Here is a 19461-nt window from a genome sequence, read left to right on the forward strand (position 1 = left end):
CATACCAAATCATATGGAAGTTAGGAAGACACCAGTAATGTTTGCTGCCAACATATGAATGAGAACATTTACTGGCTCCACTACTAACACTGAAGGTGAAGAATGACAGCTAGAGAGTGGGGAGGGAAGGAACATTTTTTATAAAAAAAAAAAATTAAACAATACATTGCTATTTTTAGTCACTCCTCAACTGTACTGAGGAAGGAGGGTGAACAAGAGAGAACACAGAATCACTTAAAATGAGGAGTGCTATAACCAAACAAGCCAGTGTTTCTGTGCAACTTGCCAAGACCTACTAAGTCAACTGCAAATAGCTTTGTTTACTGCACTGGCAGTTCCTCATTTAGGAGGAATCAGAAGATGGTTATTGCTTCCAAATGGGAATAAACATTGAAGCTTCTTCTGGGTTGCTTGAGAACATGTATTTTTCAATAGTGCAGTTTTGAGCAGAGAGAAGTTAATGATTCAAAACTGGAATTTGGATGACTCCTAAATTTTGAAATAATTTGGGACCTCATTGTATCCTTCCAGCATTAAAATATCCTGCTTTCATATGTGGGTGCCACTTAGAGATTTTTTTATGGATTTATACAGTGAAGATGCTGAGGATCTGCAATCACTGATGATGACCATCCATGGGGGATGCTGGAAAATTATTTTCCATCTTGCTGCCATTTTTTGTTCTCTATTGTTTTGAGCTGTCTCTCCATTCCCACGTGCTTAAACTTGTTGCCACACCGAGCTGGGTTTTAGACTCCTGGAACTGCAGCTGCCCAGCTAAGCTTGCCCTCCTTCACACAATACCTCCTCCCTGCCAAGATTTTGAAGATTATGGAGAGTGTGAATGTGCAGTATAAACTCTAGTTGATATAATTCATAGCAGCTGCACCTCTTCAGGGTAACAGATGAGCTGGATAACGATCAGCTGATCAAATAATGAGACCATAAAGTGATGAAAGAAAATGTCTCGCTAGACTTTGGGACCACCACAATTCAGCTTAGGCGTTTGCTTCTGAAGTCACCTTCACGCTTTTGAAGGTGCATGAAATTCATTGTGCACACTCTGCAGCACTGCAGTTTGTCCATTTTAGGTTCCCTAGTTCCTTTCCAGTGTCAAGGTGGAATTTTTATTTCCACATAGCAAGTATCCCACAGTGCTATTTTAAGCATACCTGAGGAGGGCACTTGCCAGGCTGCCAAATTTTGATGATGCCACAGTGAGTGCACTTGTGTATGGTCTTGAAGGAATTACTCTTCAATTATCAAAAAATGCCTGCAGATCTAGTGTGTGTGATGGGACTTAATTCCTTCTTGCATTTCCCTGCCTTATCTCTATGAGAGTCCCAGTATTTCTCGTATTCAGATCACATCCCTTTGTAGAGTCTGCAAAGTTCATCCCAGAGCTATTTTGGTAGCATTGGATCCCTAAAGTCAGTTTAGAGCCCTGTAAGCCTAGAGCATGTGCTGACTGAGATGGAGTATGTCTGTACTTTGTGATATGTCCTGGTTGACTTTGAAGTGTATCTGCTTCTCAAGATTTGGTCTTAAATTCAAACCTCCTTGTAGTTACTTGGGCCCTTTCCTTCCTCTCCCATCATTCACTCTGGACAGAATTTCCTGATTTTTCCCATTTTGTTCTGTTCAGCAGACCATCTTGCCACTTAAATGAACTAAGAAGGGTTGATGGGAACTGCATGCAGGAGCCTCAGTGGTCAACCATAAGATACTACTGCAAAGCCACAGAGCAGAGACCCACTGTCTTCAGAGGTGAATAGTACAGATAGATGACAGCCCTATTTTCTGGCAGGATAGATGCAAACAAAGGAATGTGCAGTGATTCTTAATTTGTACCTCTGCTCACTGGTTTGGCTGACCAGTCTAATCTGTGTAATCTAGTTCTGTTTTTTCCTGGTGCCATGTGCTTTATAGAATCAGATACAAAACAAACTTTACAGAAGCAGATGCAAACCAGCTTTACTGAATAACAGTGACTGTTTTTCTTCTTCTTTGGTTTGCTTTGATCTGTATTCTGTACATCATAAGTAATTTGTGATTTGCAGAAATTTCATTAGCAAATGTTAGAGGAATCACATAATGACATTTCTTTAGTAATCTTCTCAGCAGACCTTTCTTATCTTTACCTTTTCTTTGTCCTGATTTTTTTTTCCAATTGTCACTGAGACCAGTGTGTTTCTGTGAAGACAGAGAAGGATGATTGGCAAGCCTCAGGGGAGGAAGTTCCAGCTGGAGGTGAAACAAGCAGCAATGTAGATACTCCAGGATGGACACTTCCGAAGGGTAGATCTGGGGGGATTCTCTGAAAACTAAATTCCAGTTTCCTCTCAGATGTCTGGAGTGTCCATTTCAAGTATACAAGATGAGTAATTTGGGGCTCCAAATTCAAAATGTTTTTGGTGACATGCCTGTCCTTATCTAAGTTAGTAAGCAGGTTTCAGCTGAGAGGGCAAAGCAGGAAGGAGCTGAGACTGCACTGGTGGGCAGAGCATGGGGAGGTTGAAGTACTCTTTGAAATACTCTTTTTGTACAAAGTGCAGGGGCAAACTGCCAGGTGAATTACCTCAGCCTGTCTTAAAGATAAGAGAAACAAAACTACCTCTAAAAGTCCTGTTTGAAATGTTTTCTTAAAATCCAGAGGGAAAGAGACTGTTTCTTTTTAAACTCGTTAAAGGTGGTTTTCATTTGATGATTATTTTTTTGGTCACCTTAGAAAAATGTCAAAAGCAGGTTTCTCTTCTGACAAATACAGCAGAAGAGACAGGCTGCCATAGAAAGCAACAGGTTTTTGGTGAGTTATTGTTACAATCACCTCTCACTTCATCCTGAAATCAAGACCTCATTTCCAATTGCTCATGGCTTTGCTAAGCTTAAACATGCAAACCCGTGGTAATTTCTTTTTTCTCCAGCCCTGTATTTGTGCAGTTAAGCTTCCCAGTGCCTCTGGCTCTGTTTAGTTATGCTTCAGCCTGTGATTAAGTGTTAGTTTCCTTACAATTCTCATGAGTAATTTGAGTTCTTTACTGAAGACAAGGAGATCCTTTTTACTGTGCTTTGCTGCCTTTTGTGCCTGTTTTGCCTTATTTTCTACTTCCATCCGTGTCCTCCCTAGCTAAACACGGGAATAGCAGAGAAGGAACCTGCCTGATGCAGATGTTGATGGCAGGAGGAGGCTGGGTTTGTGGTGTGACACTGCATGAAAGGGACTGGGGAAAGGGGGAAACAGGTAGGACTCACTGGGACTTCACTGTCCAGGAAGAGACTAAAATTGCCTAAGAAAAGAAAGGTAAACAGAAAACGGCTGCTTAAGGGCCCTGGGATTGATAATCATTTAAACACGGGAATAGGGGCAGTGATGGAGGAGCAATGATGGAGGGGCCAGACCACAGGGAGGAAAAAAGTGGGTAAGGGAATGAAGTCAAGAAGTAGGGGAGGAAAGGAAATTAATATCCTGGGTCTGGGTGAGGACCAGGGCCACTTAGGTAAGGTCTTGGAGTTGCTAAGGAGATGAGCATTGAGCAAAACAAAATCAAGGAAGAAGATAAATTAGATCAGTGAATAGAAGGGAAAGGTAGATCGAGGTGCAGGTAAACAAGGAGACCAAAGCTGGAAGCTGGTGTAGGAAGGTGAGCAAAATTTAAAGCCATGACTCTACGATTTTCTTGGTAAGGGGCTCAGGGTTAAGAACAGACACTTTTCATACAGCAAAGATGAGCAATGTGAGGAGAAAGAAGGCTGGCAGAGGCAATAAAGGGTAGAGCAGGGCCCATTGCAAAGTCAAGGAAAACTTTCCTCCAGAATTTGGATTAAAAATTAAAATTCTGGTTCTCACCTTTGTGCTTGGCCACTGTCTTGCCACATGTCCTCTTCTTCGCCTCTTGCACTAATCCATGTAGAAGGATTTAAAAGCATAGGGCCACAGGAAATGTTATTAGTTCAGGTGGTCTATATAGTGCCTGCAAAAGCTCAGCTGTTTAATGTAGGGTTTTTAATCCACTTTTTTATTTAGGAAATTAAAGAAGCTAAATAACTAAGTCCCAGTACATAATTAAGGTTGTCTGCAAGACTGAATCTGCCCTTTTGCATCATTTATTATGATACAGCTGTTAACTGCATGTTCAGGTATATGTCTTTATATTTGGATTTTTTTGTTTTTACATTTTCATATTTGATATTGCATGGAACAACAGGATGACTTTTAGTAATCGAAATGGTTTTTCATTCACTGTCAAGCTATCTTTAGGTACCTTGGGTATCCATTCTTTGTCTGATTGTGATAGTATCAAGCTGGTAATTATCTGTTTTAATGCAGCTATTTCACCTAATGATAATATCTTCTAGTGCAAAACTTGCATCTGATTAAGCAATTAGTCTGAAATGCCATAAATGATATAATAATGTGTGATAACTGAATAGTTTCTCCTTCTCATGCAAATTGAGGTCTGAGAAATAATTTAAAGAGCTGTTGTTTATACACTGGTTGTTGTGGGGGTTTTGTTTTGGTTACTTTAGGTTAAAGGAACTATTTAAAGGAAGTATCTTTTCAAACTTACTGGAATTAACACACAGGCTCTAGCAGAAATGTGAGGTACTGTGCAGGGGAGAAATGAGTTCTCTGTAGTTGGTGCTCACTGGTAATGAGCTGTAATGGTGATGAGATGTGCAGAAAGCCTGTGGTACTGTGCAGGAGCTGAGTTCATGCTGTGTTGGGAAGGGTGCAGGGGCTGACCTGCTGGACTGTGGGAGAGGAGCAAGGACTGGTGGCTGATGGGTGACTTCTGAACCTTGCCTTACAGAAATCAGGAATGGGAATCTAAAGGCCATCTTGGGCCTTTTCTTCAGTTTGTCTCGATACAAGCAACAACAGCAGCAGCCACAGAAACAGCAACCACACCACCATCCACCTCAGCAAGCTCCCCCAGTGTCCCAGCAAGCAGGGCCCCCATCCCAGTGCCAGGTTGGGGGACCTCAGCAGCAGGTGCCAGCTTCTCTGCAGACTCCGTGCCAACAGCCCCCGCAGCATCCCTTCAAAGCACAACCAGAAATGCAGTCAAGGTGGGGAAATGTCCTTTACATTGTTTATTTCCTTGTTTCTTCTCATTAGAGGTCTTTGAAAGCCAAAGAAACTTCTTTCTTTTGCTCTGCTTTAGAGTAAAGTGTGTGTTGGAAGTTGACTGCTGGCTAGCAATTGTCTTCATGCCTTTGGAAACCAAAACTAAACTGCTTAAAGATGTTCTCTGTGCTGGAAATCTGCAGCTCAGTGGGTGTAAAATACCTGCTAGACCAAGTCACCATAGTATGTTATAAGGATGTTTTTCTCCCTATTCACAAAGCACGTGTATCATTGCTGCTACAGTTCATATGTTTTGGACTTGTGAAAGCCAACTTTGGTTCTCAGTTTACAAGATTTTCAGTCCTAAGACATGGAAGACTCTTAAAGTGGTAAGAGAAATAGAGCTCATGGTGGCTGCTGACAGTCAAAATCAGATCTAGGCTTATTGGTCACAAATAATGAGCTGCTGGCTTACACAAGGCATGATTTTCACACTTGGTGTTTGTTGGCATTCCTAGGTCAGAATGCAGATAAATAGAGGGAGTGTCTTTAATCCTTGGGGTGCTCTTTCCAGATTAGAATAAAAGCAATTTCTGAAGGTAGTACCACCATGAATGCAGGTACAGCTTTCTGCTTGTCTGACCCTTCCACTGCTAAGAGAGGGAGGGTTTTAATGGGGATAAGTGGGCAGGATTAAAGCCTGAAGCCATATTTGCTTCATGCAGAACTATGAAGGTTTGTTTTTAGTATCTCAAATTAAGTTAAAGCTGATTTGTGTTAAAATAACACATATTAAAGTGAACACCAACCTAAGTGCTGCTTCATGAGGGAATATAAACAGTTTAAATGAAGCCTTCCAAGTGAGACTCCTCAGAGCTTATTTGGGTTTTGCTTCTGTCTTCATGAAAAATTTTCCTATAATTGAAAAACATAGTGTTGCTACAGCATGTATAAACTTCTAAAGGATCTAATTACTGTAAAACAAAGATGTATTGGAGCATATTTCTGCAACTTTTCTGTCAAAAAAAAATAGAGAGATGCTTGGAACCATTTGGATGTTGCTTGGATATTTTCAGTCCACTGTGTGGATTGTGCTGGGCTTCAGATAATTTAAAAATATCTAACCTGAAGGGCTTAAATGCCACGTTTCTTTAGTATATAATAAAGTGAAATTGTTCAGAATCTGCAAAAGAATATCTATAACAAGAGTGGGGAAGAAAAGAGTAACAAGGTTGGGGTGTGCATGCAGAATCTGATATTCATTAGTCAAGAAAAAATAATTAACTTCTGATTTTGAGAGTTCTGACATAAAGTTAGGCAAAAAACTTGCTTTTTCCTGTGAAATTCATGAAAACTCTTTCCTCCCTAAAAACCAGTTACTAAGTTCAGTGGCTTAAAAAGAAAAAAGTTTCTTTGTTCAATGTTATCTTCCACTTTTTCTTTCCTGTCATACAGTGCATCTCCCAGGGACTCATCTCAAAGCAAAATCATCCGATTCACTCTTGGTCAGAAAAAGTCTTCTAGGTTAGCATTTCCTCATCTTCTGCAAAGCATGAGTAATCCTTTTGCAATAGTTTTGGATGCATGTTTAGGGTTCCTGTTGAAAATAATGTGTAACTAGGTGTTTTACAAACAGCTGAAATGTGGGATGGATTTTCATGGCTTTTCTCTCGAGGTGTGCAATGTATTTTGGCCCGCAAGAAAATAACTTGGTTTTCTTGTCCTTATGAGCTTTTGCTTTTGAGAAGAAAACATGGTTCTGGGAGTTCTCTCCCCACTGTACACATCTCTAATAATTGTATTTAGATCTGTGTTATTGGAACTAGCATCAGGCTAGTGTCTTGGCTAGTAAGGAGAACATCACGTGAGCCCAAACAGCACCACCTGGGCCTGTCTCATCAGAGCTCCTGCACTCTCCAGGGCTCTGAAACTGAGTCCAGCTCATCTCCCTGGAAATGATTAATAGGTATTTCAGTCAATTATTTTCCTGAATCCCAGCATGAATTGCAGGCCAGCTTGTATGACCATCTCATCTCAGTGATCATAAGGGTTGCTGTGTTATTAAAGTGGTTATTAATAATGTTTACTACTATTATTTTTTTTCCTAGGAATCTTCATATAGTTATATATTGGTAACTTATACTTTAACATTTTTGCTAAGCTTCTGAACAATTATTTATGATTTTTATTCAGCTTAGCAAGTTTGTATAGAATGCTAGTTCTGCTATATAATTTGGATTTATTTCCCCCATCTTTTTTGGGGGAAATATTTTTTTTATGACGACAGTCAAGGTCTGCTGTATAACCCCTGCTAAAATGTTCCATGTTTCCTTTTCATGTTCCCTCTTGATCATAATTAGGCCTTGACAGTTTCTGTTTGCCCAGAAGAGGTGCTGAAGAGCAGTAAAGGAGAGTGTTCTCCAAGCTTAGTACCTTGTCTCTAAAAGAAGAAGCTAGGAACTTCTCCCCGAACCTGTTTTTTCCCCCTATATTTCACGAGCACTGCTGTGAAATAGCTTGGCCTAATACCAAAAGCAGGGACTTAAATTACTCAGTTAAACTACAAGTGGAAAAGCAAAATCTAAGAGCAATGATGTCCTTTTCAAGAGTGTTTTTAGCATATTTTTTTTGTGTGTTCTCAGTATGTTTTTATTGGCAATGACAATACTGTCGTGACTGGAAAACTTGTCACTTCTTGAGTGGTCACATGGTTTTTTTAAGTAGCTTTATTTTAAAAAATGTGACAGATTTGCAAAAACTGTGTGGGCATGTGTGAGGAGCCTTCTCCTACCCATCAGTACAAGAACATTATCCCTTCCCTCCTGCTAAGCCCTGCTGGAAAACTCTCCTCCTGGTACTGGGGGCTCTGGTAGCCTTCCTGCAGCAGTTGGCACATACTCACAATGTTTTATCACTGGGTAGAACCTTCCAGCTGAGGTATCTTATGTGTCCTTCCTACCTGTAAGAAGCCTAGCTCATTTCCTATTGAACAAAACAAACTCTTAATGAATCTGCTTGTCCTGATGACCTCCACCTTCTCAAGAGCAGCAGTTGTTATGAAGCATGTTTGTCCCCACTTGACCTCTGTTTCTTCCCATGTAGTCTCCTCTACAGTGGAAGAAGCATCTCTGGGGTGTTCTCATTTACTCCTTGCTGCAATGATGAGTAGCTACAACTTTCTAGCACCCCCCAGCATTGAAAAAGGCTGGGCAAATTGAGGAGCTTGTCTAAAAGGCTTCAGCAAAATCAACCTCAGAACCATGATGTGCTGTGCCAGATCTGTGGTGGTTTGAGTTTGTTAATTAAATTTTGGTTCTGTATTTGAGTCATGCCCTTATGCCTTACTCTCTTTTGAGCCTTGAAAGCATGTGCATGCAGCTGATGGCATTCTTGCTCTTTTCCTTCATGTTTCTTTTTATATTTCTTATTTCTTCACTGGTCTTGGAGATGTCAACTTACTTAAGAAGAACTGCCAGACTCCTTCCTGGCTTCTCTTCCTTCTCATAGGCATAACAGTGATTTGGTTGGTTGCATGCTGGGATGGCAACTGGGGCTTCATTTTAACCTCTTGTCAGCACGATTTATTTAGGACAATTAACTTTTTGACATCTGATATAAAGAAGTTTCACAGAGATTCTATAATACACAAAATACGATGTTGGCAAAGAGTGATCCCTTCTGTAGATGGCATGGACTGGGTGTACCTTGCAGTCTGTAATGGGATGGCCTTGCTTTTCAAAGCAGCTGTTTCACTAACTCTTCCGTGTGCATTTTGAGCACCTGCCAAATTTTGCAGTTTTTAGTATTTTGACTATTTGGAAGGTAAAAATATGTGCTCATTAGTGCACAGAATACAGTACAAACATGGAATCTTTATGCATAGACCTTGGCATTGAAGCAAACAAACACACATATTGTTCTGAAATGTGATGCCAGTGGCTTTCCTAATTCTGTCAGGCTTTGTAGAAAAGTCTTCCCCCTCCTCTTTTGCCTGAAAGCGTGAAAGTAGTAACCCTTCCTGTCTTCTTCCTCCAGAATCCTAACTACATTTTTTTTTCTAAGGAGACAGCTAAATCTGGTAAACAGTGGCTGTGGTAAGGAAATGCTGGAAGAGATTGACCCAGTTTAAACCAAAGACTTATGATAATGTGGTCACGCTAAGAGGGGGCACTTCAGCTTTGTTTGATTTTTTTATAAGCTCAAATTATGAAACCAAGTTCAAGTTTTACTGGGCTTGGCTGGTATTGGCAGGATTTGTAGCTTTCAGAGCAAGGATGTGATGTGCTTCTCTCCAAGGGAAAAGGCAGCCACTTTCTGTCTCCTTGTTATTTCAAAAATAAGGATAACCCTTATGTGTCCAGCATATAACGTAAGTGTCCAGGAGTCTGGTTTAAGAGCAGCAGTGTCTCACTTAGTCTTAGCCTTGCACTGATTTACTTGCAACTATTTCAGATTTACAAGATTTATGGCAAGTGAGCATTATTTTTGGTTGAGGGTTTCTTTTTTTTCTGACATCAACCAATTCAAACTGTAGCTTGTTTGCCATCTCTTTTTTTTCACCTAGGATGTTATTTCATTTGTTCTTGTAAAAGAACGAAGACCCTGATGAACGTGTATATGTGGTATTGTTCCTTTTCTTTTCAGCTTCTGCATGGTATTCAATAGTTTCTTTCCCAGAGTGCCTTTGAAATGTATTTAATCTTATTGTCATTCTTTCATCAGACTTCCAGGCCCCACCACGAGGGTGTCCACTGCAGGCAGTGAGGCCAAAGCTCGTGGTTCTATCAGTGCCAACAATCGACGCAGCCAGAGCTTCAACAATTATGACAAATCCAAGCCTGGACTTCCCCCTCCAACACCAACAGGTAGCAATGACAAAGGTAAGCACCTGAGATTTTGACATCCTCAGATTTTTCTTCATAGTGGCTTTGCTTTGAATTTTTCATTAAGCTCCAGTTGTAAGGCTGTCTCAGAGCTGAATGTTGTCAACATGACACTTACAGTCCAAAAACCAGCTGGCTTTTCCTGAAAACGGTATAGTCCTTCACTGTAACTGAAGTTGTGAGTTGCTGTCCTGAAGATACATACAAAAATAGCTTCCAGAGAAACTGGCACTGGTGAAACATGTTTTTTTTCATTTTGCTTCACACACAGATAAGGGGAAGTGAATGAATTAAAAAATAAGACGTGTTGATGAGTAGTTTGACAGGAATGGAAAATGACCATAAAGATTTCTTCAATGTTTTAATATGATTAATAGTACCTTTTGCTTTCCTTTCCTCCACTGTTATGGAAAGCCCTTTAAGTGACAGAAGTACATGATTTAAATCTAATTTCAAGAATCATATAGTGGAGGGTTTGAAGGCAGGAATGTATTATAGGTTTATAAATGTTGCAGTGCATCAGAAATGCTCAGGACCCTGTTCTGTCTGAAAAGCTGCTTTTTGGAATGACATTTCCTGACTTTGTGTCCGTTCACTAAGCTGCTAATCTGACAACATTAATTAACTTGAGTTTGTAGCTCTGAGCTTTGTAACACAGCATTTACCAGCAGAGTTTTGGGGGATGTGACTGGTGAGAAGTGAGCAAATCACTCTAGTCTGATGTGGCCAAACTGGTGGTGTAGCCTGGCAGCTAATTCTGTCTCCTTAACAAAGTCATTGCTCTTATGAAGAGAAATGAGCACTGGATTTCAGTATGATCTTGCAGTCTCTTGGCAGGCGTGCCCTTCAGGCTCAAGTCTCCTTGTTGTTTGTGCAGAACCTCTATTAACAGTAATGAAGATTTTACTTGAGGGAAAAGTACTGGTCTGGTTCACCTTGCCTGTGGTTCTCATGCTTGCTTCTTTTCAGGAAATTGTGTATTTCCTACTTTAGAAACTGTGTGTCATTAGATTTTGGAATATTACCCCACTTAGCCATTACAGCCCAAAACCTCATCTTCTGAGAAGGGCAATGGAGGGTCCTCAACATCCTCCAGAGACATTCTGAGTCACCCTGATCAGACCTTGTATAAAAAGAAAATTGCATTCAGAGCCAAATCATATAATAATCATGATTGTATTATAATATATTGGCATAATATGCTAATAAATTAACAAAATAGGACCTTCCCAAATCGATGCTTACTCTTTTAGAAGGTCCACTATGTAAACAATAGTGGTTTAACTGTAACATCAGCATGTAACAGTCATCTCTCACTCTGAATTAGATCTGTCTTTCCATCAAACAAACAAGCTGGCAAGTTATGGCATGAGCAGTAGAACCACTGAAACCTTGTTTTCCTTTGTAATATCTCCCTAGTCTCCCTCTATCTCCTCCTGCTCTTCTTTTCTGCCCATGTCCCATCACTCATGAATTGGGGTGACACAGTGTGGGATGTGTCTGGTCCTGAGGCATGTGTTGGTTGGCCTGATGATCCCTACCTGCGTGTGGCTGGGATGTTGTTGGGTGACATTGAGGAGAGAACTTGAGCTATCTTGGCTTTTTCTCAATTTACTAAGATTACTAAATAAGGAAAGTGAAGCACTGGCTTCAGTCTTTAAAAAAAAAACACCCCCCCAAAAAAACCCCAAAGAAAATAAAAGTCCTCAAACATACAGAGAAATAACAAGAATTTGTTAACTGAGTAACTTAAATATCTACTGCTTTTAGGCAGACAGTTCTACAACCCCTCATTCCTCACTGTAACCCATCTCTGGAGAAAGATAAGCTGGTTGCTGAAGAAGCATGTGAGATCATCTGCTTCTTATGAATGTTACAAATGACTGAAAGAAACAAGGTTTTTAGGTTGACAGTCTACATAACTTGCATTAAATACTCAAACTTTTGCTCTGGTCAGAATTTCTAGTCATAAATTATGGTCTTAAAAAAAAATAAAAAATGAGGGCTTATGTAAGTTGAACTTGAACTTTAAAATGACACAAAGTTGGTCTGTATCCATGAGAAACAAAAGCAGTTGGTCTGACAAATGTTTGGCTCATTTTAAGTTAATTGTAATGTTGCCAGGCAAAGTTTTATTGTCAAAGTGCTAAGACAATTCAAATTTTCTGACCCATATCCTGTATTTTGCCTGAGGAAATGAGACTTACATGACCATGTGGTGTGCCAGTCTTGGTAAGTTTTTTACCCAGTACTAGATACATTGTGTGGTTTTGGAGGAGGAAATGGGAGAAAATCTGCCTGTTTTGGCACGAGTGGTCACTTTGTGGTAGAAGGTGGCCTTCTGGGTATCACATCTGAGTCATTTCTTACAAAGTAGGTTGTATTTTTCAGCTTTTATTAATCTGTGGCCTTTCCTTCCAAATGTGCATTGTCTTGTTAGTCAATCATCTGTGTCTTGTGGCAATCAAAGTGCATTCATTGATACAGAATACATCAGGGATGAAAAGGACAGTACATGGAGCATGGAGGAAGAGCTGGCTCCTGGAAAATAAATAACCTAGATTTTTTTTGAATGGTTCCATTAATCAATCATTATGAGATTACTGGTTTTCTAGAAAGGTTAGATTTAGATAGCATTGAAAATTATTACACTGTTGCATAAAAAGAAATCTTTGGATGTGTGCATGTTTTTTGAGAGATACATACGTGCTCGTAGAAAAGAAACATATATGAAGGAATGCAAGTCTGACTTTCCCACAGCTTGCATTGGGTCTTTGGTATTTTCTCTAGGCATCTCATCAAGGATGAGGGGGTCGTTAAGAGCAGTCTACATGGTTTTACCAAGGGAAGGTCATGTTTGACCAACCTTATAGCCTTCTATGAAGAAGTAGCTAGGTGGATAGATGATGGTAGGGTGGTAAATGTGGTTTGTCTTGATTTCAGTAAAGCATTTGACACTGTCTCCTACAGCATCCTCGTAGATAACCTGAGGAAGTGTCATCTTGATGGTCAGGTAGTGAGGTGCATCATGAACTGGTTGAAAGAAAGAAGTCAGAGAGTTGTGGTCAATGGGACAGAATCTAGTTGGAGGTCTGTGACTAGTGGTGTCCCTCAGGGGTCAGTACTGGGACTGGTACTATTCAGTATTTTCCTCAACGACCTGGATGAGGGAGCAGAGCATGCCCTCAGCAAGTTTGCTGATGACACCAAACTGGGAGGAGTGGCTGACACACCAGAAGGCTGTGCTGCCATTCAGCGAGACCTAGACAGGCTGGAGAGTTGGGTGGGGAGAAACTTGATGAAATTCAACAAGCGCAAGTGTAGAGTCTTTCATTTGGGGAACAACAACCCCATGTACCAGTACAGGCTGGGGGCTGACCTGCTGGAGAGCTGTGTAGGAGAAAGGGACCTGTGGGTCCTGCTGGACAGGAGGATGACCATGAGCCAGCAATGTGCCCTTGTGACCAGGAAGGCCAATGGCATCCTGGGGTGCATTAGAAAGGGGGTGGTTAGTAGGTCAAGAGAGGTTCTCCTCCCCCTCTATTCTGCCTTGGTGAGGCCGCATCTGGAATATTGTGTCCAGTTCTGTGCCCCTCAGTTCAGGAGGGACAGGGAACTGCTTGAAAGAGTCCAGCACAGAGCCACAAAGGTGATGAAGGGAGTGGGACATTTCCCTTATGAGGAAAGGCTGAGGGAGCTGGGTCTCTTTAGCTTGGAGAAGAGGAGACTGAGGGGTGACCTCATCAATGTTTACAAATATGTTAAGGGCGAGTGTCAGGAGGATGGAGCCAGGCTTTGTTCAGTGATGTCCAGTGACAGGACAAGGTGTAATGGGTGCAAACTGGAGCATAGGAGGTTCCATGTAATCATCAGAAAAAAACTTCTTTCCTGTGAGAGTGACAGAGCCCTGGGACAGGCTGCCCAGAGAGGTTGTGGAATCTCCTTTGCTGGAGACATTCAAAACCAGCCTGGACAAGTTCCTGTGTGATGTGCTCTGGGTGATCCTGCTCTGGCTGGGGGGTTGGACTCAATGATCTTTTGCGATCCCTTCCAACCCCTAAGATTCTGTGGATCTGTGATTTTATTTTGCTTTCTCAGTACTCACATGCTGTCTGACACCAGTTCCCAGATGTGGAGAAGAGATGAGCCTTCTCTAGCAAGCATGGCTTTAGACACTTCGTTCAGTCCTATGGACAACTTCTTTGAGGTCAGGGCATGAGAGGATTAACTTGCTTTTTGGAGTTAGCCCCACAATTTATATGCAGAATTCCTTTCAAATGTATAGGACTTCCAGTGCTGTCATGCCTCATGTCATTAAATGGTAACTCACTGTGGTACATTTACTTTTTCATTTCTTGTCACACTAATTAGCCATTTATAATTGCAATAACATGCTAGGCAGGGTATTTTAATGTGTGTAATTGCTGTTATAGGCCTTTTTTTCTTAAGAGAAATGCAATTAAAGTCTAATTGCATTTTTTGATTGTGTGGAAATAAGAAGCCGAACAGGCTTCTGATTTTTTATGTCTTCATAATCCCTTCATACCATTGAAGCCTTTTAATTAACTTCTGAATTGTCAGAGTGTAGTCCCTGTATATGTAAGTACACCCTTGGCTTGCTACCTTGTGCTTTAATATCCTTTAACAGCACCAGCATGAAAAGCACCAACTGCTTCCTGAGGTTGCTACTGAACTCAGCTAAATTATCAAAAAACATGTCTAAGGAATGTAAAGAAGTTAATGAGCTTTGCATTTCCATGCCTATATGTAAATTATTAATTACTAGTTATCTTGAGGCTCCACATTACCATGTCTTTCTCATTGTCTAGTATGCTCACCAAATAAACCCAGCAAAAATTATATTTGTCTGTGCAATTCAGAATAAAGAAAGAAAGGGGTTTTGTCCATGGCAAGAAGGAGGAATGAAACTTAAATATCAGAGTGTGCAACTTCAGTAAAGATTTTGATACACTAGATTTCTCATTAATTTATTTCAGGGTTTTTTTTAGCTACACACAATGGAGGGTCTTTTGAGACATGCTTTGAATGCAGTCTGCAGTTCTGAAAAATGCTGGGTGTTTTTGACTGCCTCTGTACTCCCTCACATATCCCCTGTCTTCCCTGATCTTCAGGCACTCTGTTTTCATTCTGCAGGCTCAAAAATCTGGTAACAATATATGGGAATATTCTGCTTATTATTTCCTGATTTGTACCCAGAGTCTATAAAATCCCTGAACTTAAGAAGCTATAGGAAAAATCAACTTAATATGCCATCTCCAGCATGTTTATGAAGTGAGACAATAATGTGACAAGCTTGCATACTTTTAGGTTTTTTTCCTTCTATTTTGGTCTTAATATTTCATTTTAAATAATCCTACAGAGGGCAGTAGAAATCTGTGGGAAAAAAAATTACTCTTTTCCTTTGGATTGGATGTTAGGTAAAATATCAGTAAAAAACCCCACTACCATACTTTGACCATTTCCCCAAGATATCAAATGAGTTGTTTATTATTCAGATTTATGAAGAAGGCTGTGCTTATAATATCTGTTTTTTCTTAAATAGGCAGTGTTAGAAAAAAAGATCATTTGCATACAGATTCATGCGCTCAGATTGAATAAATCACTGTTTTAGTAGCAGTGTTCTTGTGGACTTACTTGGCAGAAGTATCATGAGAGGGTTTTGAAACGAGATCCTGATGACTCAGCTATAATCTAGGAGGAAATTCTTCACCATGAGGGTGGTGAGACAGTGGCACAGGTTGTCAGAGAAGCTGTGGATGCCCACTCCCTGGCAGTGTTCAAGGCCAGGCTGGATGGGGCTTGGAGCAACCTGGGCTGGTGGGAGGTGTCCCTGCCCATGCAGGGGGGGCTGGATCTAGATGATCTTTAAGGCCCCTTCCAACTCAAACCATTCTATGATCTCAGCTCTGCATATCTGTGTTCCAGGTATGGATACATCATAAAGGGAGGAGAGTAATCAAAGTATCTTCTCTTCTGGTTGATGCTCCTTTTATTTCTTCAAAATTTTGGGTAATCCCTTTTAACTAGGAAAGCAGCATAGTATCTATTTAAAGGGGAGTCCCTGTTTTTACAAGGATGCGTGGTGACAGGACAAGAGGCAATGGGCACAAGTTCCTTTAGGGGAATTTCTGGCTGGCAATGGGAATAAAATTCTTCGCTATGGGAAGAACTAAACCTTGGAGAAGTGGTGGAATCTCCCTTGCTGGAGGTATTCAGTACTTGCCTGACAGAGCCCTGGATAACCTCATCTAAGGCCCCACTTTTGACTCAGTGTTAGCAGGAATGATCTCCAGAGGTTTCTTCCTGGACTGTTCTATGATTTCTGGAATTCAAATGTATGGTTAGTTTCTTAGAGTGTTAAAAGTATAATGGACATTGACTAAACAGATATCAGTGATTTATTTAAGGGACTCTGGAGGGAAAAAAAAATCAAAGCAAACTTCAAGTGTGCTTCAGGACTGAGGTTCTGTCTGTTAAGAAAAATCTCTACTATTTTGTAAGTGCCCTACATGCCTGCCCTTATTTAAATGCTCCATGTTTTCCCTTCTGTGCTAATTTCAGATGTGGTTTGTTTTTGTGCAGGGCTGTGTGTACTGTGGTGTGATGCTTCTTTACACTTTATTCAGTACAGAGGGGGGCACAGAGACAGAGGAAAGTGCAGATCCCAAAGAGACAGTATCTCATTGCAGTGACAGCTTTGCATGGCTCAGAGCTGGATGGAGCCAGAAGTAAGGCATTAATATCACTCAAGTCCTGCTCTGAGCTCTGGCAGGAATAGACTTACCACATTTCGATACATTTATTTATTATTTCCTTCTAAAATTTTTATTAAGTAGAAACTGGGAAGACATTTAAAGGTGTTTCAAAGGCCAGTTTAGGCATTTCTTTTCTATAACTTTTTAACTTTGTGTTATTAACTAAGTTAGTAAAGTGTTAGGAAGGAAATGTAACCTCCACTCCCCTGAGCAGATCTGTCTTATTGGTGTAGGGTTATATACACCAAATGTGTGCTATAAGAGTGTGCACTTTATATGTAGGCAGTTATATTTATTGGGACAGTTCCAGAGGGCATGGCATGTCTTGTCATACCTTTAGTAGGAACAGCTCTTCCAAGTTAAATCTATCTAGCTGCAATGAGATTTTCACAACTAGACACAGGAGAACCCACATGGCACTCATTCCTGGAGGGCACTGCTCGAAGGGCTGCTGGGGGATTCTCTGTTTTAAAACAAAAAGGAAAAAATGGTTATCCACAGTTTGTTCACAGGGTAATCTTTTACTGTTGGTGCACATAAAATCGGATCAAACACCTGACGTTCTGAGTGATGGGGTTTGACCCCTCTACCAAGTCCAGGATGGTCAAGTGATGTTGCACAAGCTTCCTCACTGGAACCCTTATGTTCTGCTTCACCTCGTGCAGTTTTTCCACTCCAAATAAATCAATAATAAGAAACTGAGACAAAACCCAGGCTTTTCCTTTTGTGCCAAATAGTAGTATAACAACTTTAAAAAAAAAACAACAACAAGAAAAGTGGTGAAAAGAGAGTTCTGAGACTTGTGAAGCACAATAGAAATTCCTGTTAGAGAGTTATTTTTTTATTTTTATTTTTTTTTACCCATTTACAATAGCACTCAGCGTAGAAGCCTGAATGTGACAGCAAAGGCTTTTTTTGGCTGCAGGTACAGGCAGAGTTACCATGACAGCTATGGCAGGGGAGCTGAGATGCTGGATTCAAGTCCTGTGGCACTGAGCCAGCTTGACTCAGGGCTGGCAAAGGGCTACTGAGCAGTCAGTGTTTTCCAAGTGGAAGCTACATACATGGGCATGTTATTGCAGTGCTCAGTGCTGCCTCACCACCTCCTTTTCCTGGCCAAAGAAAAAGCCCTTCCTTTCAATATTTAATGGTTGAGATGATCAGGATAACAAGTGTTATTTTAAAGCAAACAAAACCATTAGCTGTTTCTATGTGGTGATGGTCAAGTTGTCAGTTGCAGTGTGAATGTTTCAGTGCTGGGCATGTTAATAGCCAGTCTGGGCTGGTGTGAACTCTTTTCAAATTACTGAAAGAAAAAAAATTAAAGAAAGAAATGTTACTGTCCCAAATCCATACTGCCTCCATTTGTGTACAACCCATAACCACCTTATTAAATTTTCATTCAACTGTAGAAGGCAACAGTAACACTCCAGAGTTGGTAGATCAATCTCTTTGAGCCTAAAATAGCAGTTGTCCTCTGTGGTTTGGTCCATGTTCATAATCAGGCAGAAGATGTTGTTAGGTAGGATTGTCTGGCTGAATAAGAGAAGTTAAAATAAAAGCAAGACCTCTAGATTTGATCATGCACCTGGGTGGCTTACTGCACAGCCTGTGCTGGTCAGCTTCTTGGGTTTTAAGCACTGAGGAAAGTTGTTTTCTTGTTGTTGCACTGATAAACTCCAGCTTTTGAGGTTCATGAGGGTCTGTAGTTGATTTCTGTCATGTTCATAAACTATCTTGAAGTAACAATGGGGGCTTTTTGGAGAGCCCAGTGGGGACTCTTTCTGTAAACCAATCTGAAAACCTCTTGTGATGTCCTCCTGGACTGTTCAAAAGGTCATCGTAGTGCATGGATGGCAGAAAGCTGGGAAGTGATTTTACAGAATGAAACTGTTGGCTCCTGCAACAGATAGCACTAAGTAAAAGACTGTTTTTAAATTATTATTATTTTAATTATTTTTTTTGGCAGTTACAGCTTTCTTCATGGGTGAAAATTGTGTTAGTAGAGATTTAGAAAAACTTTCCTTCGTTTGGCTTTTTGGAGCAGTTTAGTTTCACTCCTACATCCATCTTGCTTGTAGTTTTATTTGTAGTTTCTCTTTCTTTAGAAACCCAAAAGAATCTAATGTTTACTTTTGAAGTGTTGAGTGGATAAGACTGTGCAATGGTCACTAAGATAAAAAGGACTCCAAAAGTGGAAGAGGGTTTGTTTGTTTGTTGGTGTTTTGTTGTTTGGTTTTTTTTAAAGAGGCCTGAGTCCCCAAGGTTTGTAACAAATTTACCCACATATTCAGAATTTCCCAGGGAAACTATAAATCTGTGTGACTGGCTCAACAAAGTGAGAAAATGAAAATGTAACAAATTTCAGGCATTCCAGCCTGGAAAACTGTTCAAGTGTTTCATCTAGGTCCCGTATGAAGGAAAGGGCATGTTCTGTGTAGTGTTTAGGATGCTGCCTCTGTGCTCACCTGCCCTGGCAGTCAAGGGACATTCTGTTTTTACTGACTGACCATTTTCCCTCTAAGTCATACTGATGGTAAAGTAAGTTGACATAATTTGTGTCAGCAAATCTATAACCTTAAATGGACAGAGGCAGAGTAGTTGGTTCTGCTGCATGCACTACCAAAAAGCAGATGCTGGGATAACCCTATCTAGTTTTCTAAATATAATTTGCACTAAAGGTATTTACCAAGTGTTCAGTCTTATTTATTTTGCCTTGAATATTATACAGTCA

General features: G+C 40.5%; 1 protein-coding gene across 3 annotated transcripts in view; it reads left to right on the forward strand.

The window, feature by feature from the left end:
- NAV2 (neuron navigator 2) overlaps positions 1-19461 on the forward strand; it is a 222954-nt gene that overhangs the window by 84073 nt on the left and 119420 nt on the right. For 2 of the 3 annotated variants that reach the window (XM_051621397.1, XM_051621398.1), the window contains exons 5-6: positions 4812-5070; positions 9791-9948. In XM_051621397.1, the coding sequence (XP_051477357.1) occupies positions 4812-5070; positions 9791-9948 (417 nt within the window). Of the gene's footprint in view, positions 1-4811; positions 5071-6523; positions 6593-9790; positions 9949-19461 lie in introns of all 3 variants that reach the window. The other variant, XM_051621396.1, reaches the window with a different exon arrangement.

Source organism: Apus apus, chromosome 5, assembly GCF_020740795.1.
Source record: "Apus apus isolate bApuApu2 chromosome 5, bApuApu2.pri.cur, whole genome shotgun sequence".
Lineage (NCBI taxonomy): Eukaryota > Metazoa > Chordata > Aves > Apodiformes > Apodidae > Apus > Apus apus.